This window comes from Vicia villosa, linkage group LG1, assembly GCF_029867415.1.
Source record: "Vicia villosa cultivar HV-30 ecotype Madison, WI linkage group LG1, Vvil1.0, whole genome shotgun sequence".
Classification (NCBI taxonomy): Eukaryota; Viridiplantae; Streptophyta; class Magnoliopsida; order Fabales; family Fabaceae; genus Vicia; species Vicia villosa.
In genome coordinates, this window is record NC_081180.1 from 2,747,021 (window position 1) to 2,755,852 (window position 8,832).

Below are 8,832 nucleotides of genomic sequence, written 5' to 3' on the forward strand. Positions count from 1 at the left end.
TTGTAGCTACCATTGTTGTGTGCGAAAGGAGAAGAAGAAAATGGGTAAAGGTTAGAGGGAAAGAGATGATTCTTTCTGAAACGTTTGGGAAGAGAAGTAAAACGAGAAAGAAAGAAAAAGGAGAAGAGAGTTGCACATATATATAAGCTAGTAATGACGTCAGCAGAAATCGTGCGAAAAAGAAGTTGTAAAATCAAAGGTCATGTCAAAGAAACGCTTTGAAAACTGGTTTCAGAAAGTGGAAGCAGTTATAGCCTATTACCTAAGAATTAGGTAATAATTAGTGCCTGGGAAAATGAAATGTAATCATGGCGTAATGGGAATTAACAAAAGTCGAAACCCAAGAAAGAACTGAAACGCCATCTTTTCTCTTTCCTAAAGTCAGTCGAAAGAAGTCGCTTGGGGGGCAATTTGTTACCCTAGGATTTCGACTTACCAATAAATGGGCAACTGGGACTCAAAATTGGTAATTGGGCCTCAATTTGGTAGAAAGGCCCTAAATTGGTAATTGGGCCTCAACTAAATAACTACATTGCCATTTGGGTCGAAGTGGTTCGACTAAGTAATGCTTAGTAGTCGAAGCTGTTCGACTAGAAAGATCATCAGAGGTTTCAGCGTTTGATCAGAAGTATGCGAAGACTTAAGAATTTTGCTGCAGAAACTGAAGTGGAAGTCGAGAGGTATTAGAAGTTAAAAGGAGACAGTTTTCAGCAGTTACAAGAGACGCGTGGAGGTCTCACAGTTGAAGATCTTGCATGTCGAAGACACGTGTTGACTGATAATCAGTCGACCGTTATTAGTAGTTATTTTATTTTACTATTTAAGCAAGTTCCATAGGAATAGTTAGGGGTCCGCATTTTCTACATAAACACAAGTAAACTCAAATCTCTGTGCAAAAATGAGTAAAGAGTGCAACTTTGGAATGTACGTATGCGTACCAGTTTAATTAATGCAATCATTTTACGTTATATTTCATCTTTCAGTGCATATTTACTGCTTTTTTATTGCTTTGATTTACTTTAAATCCTTTAATTTCAGTGTTTACTTTTACTTTAAAGTTACTGTTGCATTCAATACAAACCAGATACACATAATATAACAAAATAAAGCAATTAGTCCTGGAGTATTCTAGTTGATTCCGCAAAAGTAACCTTTAAAAAGGAAACTAGCGCTTGTTTACCATTTTTCTGGGTAAACAATGCGCCAGTGGCAAGGCTAGACACTATGCGCATTGATCTTGGCTCTTGCTGCGCAACGAATTTGGGTTGTGTATCAACTGGACGTGAAGTCTGCATTCTTACAAGGTGAACTTGCAGAGGAGGTTTAAGTTGATCAACCAAAATGCTATGAAGTAAAGCATGAGAAGACTAAGGTATACAAGCTCCAGAAAGCTTTATACGGCCTTAAACAAGCACCGAGAGCTTGGTTTAGCAGAATTGAAGCATACTTCAGAAACACGGGCTTTGATCGTTAGCCTATATGTTGATGATTTGATTTATACTGGGAATGATGAAGCTATGTTGAAAGAATTCAAACAATCAATGATAGAGGAATTTGAAATGTCCGATTTGGGAAGAATGCACTACTTCCTTGGCTTAGAGGTTATGCAGCTTGATAGTGGAATCTTCATCTCTCAAAAGAGATATGCCAAGGAGGTCTTGAAAAAGTTTGGGATGGATAAAAGCAAATTGGTCCTAAATCCTAATGTTCTTGAGGTTAAAATTGATAAAAATGATACAGGTGTGACAGTAGACGGCTCCATGTTCAAGCAACTTGTTGGTAGCTTGATATATTTGACCACTACCAGACCAGATCTGATGTATGCAGTTAGTGTAGTCAGTAGATATATGGAAAAGCCAACTGAGATGCACCTTATGAAAGCAAAGAGAATACTGAGGTATGTGTAGGGAACTATGTGTTTTGGGATTTTCTATCAAAGATCAGGCAATCAGGAGCTTGAGGAATACACAGACAATGACTATGCCAGCTGTATCTGTGACAGGAAAAACACCTCGGGCTATGCCTTTATACTTAGCAATGCAGTGGTGGCATGGTCATCAAGGAAATAACCTATAGTCACACTCAGCACCACCGAAGAAGAATTAGTAACTGCGTCAGCTTGTGCCTGTCAACTGATTTGGATGAAGAAGGTGTTGTCCAAGTTGGACTACAATGGAAGCAAAAGTCCATTGATTTTTTGAAATAAAGTTCTATCATCAAGCTCTCAAATAACTTAGTTATGCATGGCAAAAGCAAACATATTGATGTGCGCTTTCACTTCCTTCGTGATTTAGTAAATGAAAGAAAGGCTCAATTGAATTATTGTGGCACCAAACAACAGATAGCTGATATCTTTACTAAGCCGCTCAAGCTTAAAGTCTTTCAAGAGCTCAGGAAGAAGCTTGGCGTATGTGACATCTCAGAGATAAACTAGACAATCTAGTTAAGGGGAGAATTGTTATGTTATTATTGATATTATTATTAATTGTTATTTGTTATATGTTATTGACTAAGTCTCTACTGATTGTGAGAGGATCATGGTTGTTAGTTTTGATTATGCATAAATTGTAGGGAGTCTAGTATGACTTAGTGGCCCTGCTTCTTAGGAAGCATTCCGTTCAGTTATCTTTTTCTAAGCTATTTATATAGCAGTATTTCATTCTAATAAACAAGTCAGCTACCAGATTTGCTAACACCTTTAAAATAAAATAATAAAAAAGAATCACTAACTCCACTAATACAAAATTTGACCATTATGTTGATCTTAACCAAGTAAAGAAGAAAATGAAGAAGGGTGCGAGTATAACAGTTACAGTCAAAGTAAAAGACATATTTGTAGATGATAATAGGTCATTATTCAATTTGATGATGACAACTAATGAAGAAGCAATTTTGAAGACATCAACTCGATAGGTCAAACGACTTGTGAAATTTGAGAGTTCTTTATGACAAGGGAGTTAATTTCAACTTTCAAGAGAAATTTTATGATGATGGCACTTGATCGAAAAGATATCTCCAGCCTCATCGGTCAGAAGATTCAAGTTTCAGTTGAAGTGCTAGTCCTGGTTGTATTTAGCTAGGGAACTTGAAGATATCAAGTTGTGAAAGTGTGATAGCTCACATGATCCTACGCTTTGCATGTTAGAGTGTTTAGTTAAAATATAATAGGTTACGAGTAAGTCTTGAAGTATTATGGTAATCACACACACATATAAAAGTCTTCTAAAACTCTCTCTGATTTTATGAAGTCAATTGAAAACCTATCAAGACTTTTATTTGATTAAGGACCTGGTCCAATCCATTATAGCAAGTTAGGTGGCCTCTTAATTGATTAGAAAAACTTTTAATCAATTAATGCATATAGCTATTTAGGGTTTCCTTTTTCTGATTAGAATTGTCATGTTTTGAAAGGTTTTAATCGAATAACAGCTAGGGTTATTTGATTAAATCATTAAAATGCCCCATGGATTATTTCCACTTTGAGACATTTTATTTCCTATATAAAGGAGGCTTATCCTCCTTTTATTTTACACCCAAATTCTGATTAGAAAACCTTCAATTTTTCTGCTACTATCTCTATTTTCATTATTTTCTTTTAACAAAAATTGACGTAGTGTCGAAACACTAAAAAGGTCATGTGATTTATTTTAATTAGTGTCGTGCTTAATTAGTTCGTGTATTCAAGAGAGTGATTCTCTTATGGAGTTATTTTTTAAAGGTTGCAAGCTAATCCTTATAAAAGCTTGGCTGTAGGTTCTTGAGTTTGACCTGTATAAAAGATCTATTAGTAAGTTTTTGAGTTTGTCCTATCTAAAAGCTTTATTTGAAGGATCCACAACAAAGCATGTGTTAAAGATTAGTTTGTTGATTCTTGAGCTTTAATTAGTACAAAAGCTATATTTTTATGTTGTTAAAGGTTCATGGACAATCTTGTAAAAAAGTAAAGTGTGTTTGGTGGAATTCTCATGAGAAAACTCTTGGAGACATGAGTAAGCCAAGTGGTTAGACAAAACATGTATGAATCTCTTGTGCATTCTTTATCTCTTCTCTCTTTTATTTCCAGTGTTATTGTTATTTCTTTTCTGTATCTGTCTTCATTCTCATCTTTTTTCTTTATTTTCTTTGCTCTGACTCTAAGTATTTATCAATTTTTTTAAATAACAAAATTTTATAAATTGATTTCGAATTTTAATCAATACAATTTACCCCTCCTATTATAAGACTAACAAATGACATTAGAGCCTAATTCATATTATAAGACTAATCGTCTCAAAAAATAGTATGTTGACTTCAAACATTTCTTCTTTTAACAAGAGATTTTTCTTAAATACATCTCCACTGTTTGATGGTGAAAAGTTTGATATATGAAAATAGGAAATAAAAATACTTTTTTAATTATGTTGAAATTGATTTATGAAATTTTGTTTTAAATGATCATTTTACCCGTGTTCATTTTATTAATAATAAAGTAGTAGACAAACCAAATTATTTGTGAATCACATGAAAAAAGATAAAAGTGCAATTTGAGTTTTGAGTTAGTACTTGCTGACTATTGCATTAAACTCTACAGAGTTCTTTCATATTTTGAAACATAACACAGATAAAAAGTTTGGAACACCCTTAATCTATGAAGTTCCAACTGAAATCTATGAAGTTTCAACTAAAAATAGGAATGGTAAACTCATGTATAAAAAAACAAAAAAGATACAAAGTACTAATGACAGAAGTATTGGATTTAATTCAATTGCTTAAAAATGAATAAAAGAACTCGGATACATTTAGGCTATGTTTGGGAGTTTGGAGGAGAAGGGAGGGGAGGGTTTTGAAAAATAAGAAGAATTTGGTGAAAAGGATAAAAAGATTTTGGGTAGGAGGGTTTGAGTTTATTCATAACACCAAAAACCCCATAAAATAAGGGAACTCAAAAATTATATTGAAGAAGGGTTTTGGAGGGTTTTGAAGGGCTTACATAAATTTTCCAAATGTCTTTTAGGTTGTTATAGTATTCTAAAAATTAAAAATTTAGTAATGATAATGACTCTTTTATCATGCTAAACAAAATCATTTTTTCAAAAAATGTCAAATATTTTTCTATATTTTTTTAAAATTTCATTTTTGAAAGTCTTCCCCTCCCCTCCAAACTCCCAAACATAACCTTAATGAATCTTCATCGTGAAAAGAAAAGCTCCTAAATGACCGTCACCAGAAGTTTCATAAAAAAAACAATCAATGTATATGAAAGATCTCAAACATTATAGTATTAATTATTGACATCAATCTCTCCGTTCGCAAAATTTATATTCCACATGGAAAACATTCCAAAAAGATTAATGTCACTTTGTATAAACATTTGAGGAATATTTTCAATGGACACCACACTTTCACATAATACATTTATTCAAACGTTACCACATTTTGTTATGAGGTCCTCATGAATTTGTAGATTGCACATTCCTCATATTTGCAAATGTAAAACACTCTGAAAAAAGCTTCTCCAAGTCTCCTTAGTCCTTGCATACTGAAAAGGCTTATACTAACTAAAAATAATAAACTCGGAAAATTACCACAAAACAAGACTCAGATGGTTCATATATCTAGATAGATAGATAGATAGATATTTGTAATATTATATATATAGTTAAGTGTTACACAACTAAAACTGAACCATTACACAATGTAAAACATGCTACAGGTGAAGAGAAGTGTCAACACCAGAATCACAAACATTGTCCCATGATGCTTGCACATGTTGTGTTTCTGTACTACTGCTACTGCTAGTATTGTTATCATCCTTCACCCCCTGTGACGTTGTTGGCCATAGTGATAAACAAACACGAGGCGGCGGTGATATTGAACCCGAAGTATTCATATTGATTAACTCAGGATGAAAAAACAACCTAGTAACAGGCTCATGACTCATAATACTAGACCTAGAATCGAAACTGAAATGTTTAGTTTCACGAGTATTGCTAAGCATTTTCAGTAACTCTCTTTTCTCTCTCAGTTCTTTCACTCTTTGTAACTGTTTAAACCTCTCTTGTAACAAAGAAATGGAAGAGTGAACCATAGTAGGGTCATGGATTTTCCTATTCCTCATAAGGTTCTTTAGAAGCTATGAAATATTGAAAAGCTTAACACAAATGTGCATGCGATGAATTGCTTTACGTGTGAATGTATATATAGAGTAATGGCATGGTTTGGTTACTACCATATAGATAGATAATTTATTATATTTAGTTTCTCGATGAAATTCTTAATGATTAAAGAAATGGGAATGAGAATCGGCAGGTAAGGTGAAAAGTCCAAAAAGAAGATGTTGATTGGGGGGCAATCTAACAGGTTATATTTTACAGTTTGTGTTTGTGACTGCATGAGCATATCTGTCTTGTTTTCTTTTTCTTCGGCGCATAGAGGCAAAAACATTGGTAAAGCAGAAAAGGACTCACACATTTGTCCAAGGGAATGTCGGAATGTAGTATATGGAAGGGTGTGCTTGGAGGAATATTGAGTCGAGTAATGCTTTGCCAAAGTGTCCAAAACCACTTTCTTTCATCTTGGGTTGGTGGAGCTTAAGTATTTGGTTGGACATTGGTTGGACTGTTGTGATATTTGAAAAACTCAAATTTAATCACTTTTTTGGGCATTGTTTAAACTGAATTAGAACTTTGATGAGTCTGAAGAAAAATTAAGAGCAAACAATAAATCAATGTTCCAAGATTATAATAAAGAAAAATCACCTTTAAAATACGCAGAGAAAATAAAAATTTAGGAGGTTAATCCTTAGTAATGTGCATGATCAATGATAAAATGATTACTTCTAATAACGATTTACCGTTGATGCGAAATTTAAGAAATGATCATGGGCCTTGAACGAATTACGTGCTTATTATTATTATTAATTTAAATGTTAAAATATATTAAAATTAACATATGAATTATATATATATATATATATATATATATATATATATATATATATATATATATATATATATATATATATATATATATTACGGCTAGAGTTTCACAAAAAGTTCTATTTATAGAACTGTTTGTGTCGGATACAAACTGAATAAACGTATTGTACCCTATAATGTACTGCATTCAACTTAAGTGTATCGTACTTTACAGTGTTCGGTATTTTACCTAAGTACATCTACCTAAGTACATCACATCATACGGTGTTTCGTAATTCAATTAAGTAAATCATGCCTTACGATCTTCATTATTTCACTTAAGTACCGTGTTTATCTAATTAGCGGTAGTATTTCATAAGATTTCACAATCAAATAAATCTCATTTTATTGTTTTATCTCTCATCAATTTTCCTTTATGCGAGTGACTTTGTAGATTCTCTACACATTGTTAATTATATTAAATCATGTATTTAATATAATAAATAGTTAGTTATATCTAGCAAAACACTGCTGCTATCGAAGTCACGGAAATCATGTGATCTGAAGAAATATTTTCGTGATAGTGTTTATGTGCACAATTACCCTTTTGCCTTTATGTCTATATTGAACACAAAAGATAGATCGTGTCATTCTTATCTAATTTAATATTGGACCCTTGGATATTTATCATATTACGCAAGAAGGGCATATTTCATCTAAAGCACTCATATCTCTCATTATGATTTATGAAGAAATCATCAACCATCTTTTCGATCATCTTGTTACGAACAATAATATTTTAACGATAATAAAGTACTCGGCTCCATATCTAGGGTCCGTTGTGGTTTCAGATCAAAGACTGATATACACCGTTATCACCTTGAGAATAACTTATAATACTACATATAATATTATATGTAGTATTGTCATAGTGGGTCAATCTAATATAAATATTACTCCGAATATATGTACCTATGGAAAGATTTGATAACTCTTTATCCATGACATATGATATGTGGTCATTAGTCTATCCGCATAATAATCTTTACACATTACAATAAAATTGATCACGCATAATCTAAGATTAATGTTATTATGTGTAATGGAATTTTATGAGTAAGTCACACTTAATATTTTATCAAACATTTTATTATTTTTGAAAAATAAACATAATAAAAACAATCTTATTGTTACTAAATGATAATTTGATACAAATATTAAGTTATAGTAAAACTATTCAACTATACCCTCACGTCCAGGACTAGACAACTGGAGCGTGAAAATAAATGGTGGATGACCCGATAACAAAAACCATAGAAGGTGGTCCACCGGATCTTAAACCAGACTCTGATACCATGTTAAGAAATGTGGTTGGGTCTAACTCAACCCTACAAAACCGACTTCTATGATGAGGATTGTCCCCACTTATAAGGACATGTTCAGATCATATTGTCCGATGTGAGACTCTTAACATCTCTCATATAAATTAAATATTAAATTCATTCATAATCAACATCAAAACTTAAACACTCACACCAGAAGTTATCAATTTCTCTCTAAATTTTAAGTTTCCATATACCACTAGATTTGCCTCCGATCCCACTCGAAACTAAACCAAAACTCTAATACCATAGGTGAAGTATGGGGCACAATCATGCAAGAGAGCTATTAAAATATGACTCATTCTAATTTTGGATGAAAAGCTAATAACAAAAGCTCTTAAACTAATAAATGTTTAACCAATTACTGCAGTAATAAAGTTAACTATTATGACTAATTTCTAACAAATTACAGTAAACTTCTATCTAAATAACTACAATTTTTAAGTGTTCAAATTTTTACCTAGTAGAACATTTAAAAAATTATAGTTAATTATGTCAAATTTCACAATTAATAAAGTTGTGTACTAGGCTAATGTGTTTAGGCATATGGTATT

General features: G+C 32.4%; 2 protein-coding genes across 2 annotated transcripts; one reads left to right on the forward strand and one right to left on the reverse strand.

Annotated features, from left to right (window-relative positions):
• The first annotated feature begins 1,358 nt into the window (after positions 1–1,358).
• On the forward strand, positions 1,359–2,069 carry LOC131645258 (uncharacterized mitochondrial protein AtMg00810-like). Its single transcript, XM_058915931.1, has 2 exons — positions 1,359–1,897; positions 2,003–2,069. Exons 1-2 carry the CDS (start codon positions 1,359–1,361, stop codon positions 2,067–2,069), a joined length of 606 nt encoding a protein of 201 aa, XP_058771914.1.
• Positions 2,070–5,686: 3,617 nt separating this feature from the next.
• Positions 5,687–6,067, reverse strand: LOC131645259 (uncharacterized). The gene has a single exon (XM_058915932.1). The coding sequence runs from the start codon at positions 6,065–6,067 to the stop codon at positions 5,687–5,689; it is 381 nt and encodes a 126-aa protein (XP_058771915.1).
• Positions 6,068–8,832: the final 2,765 nt, after the last annotated feature.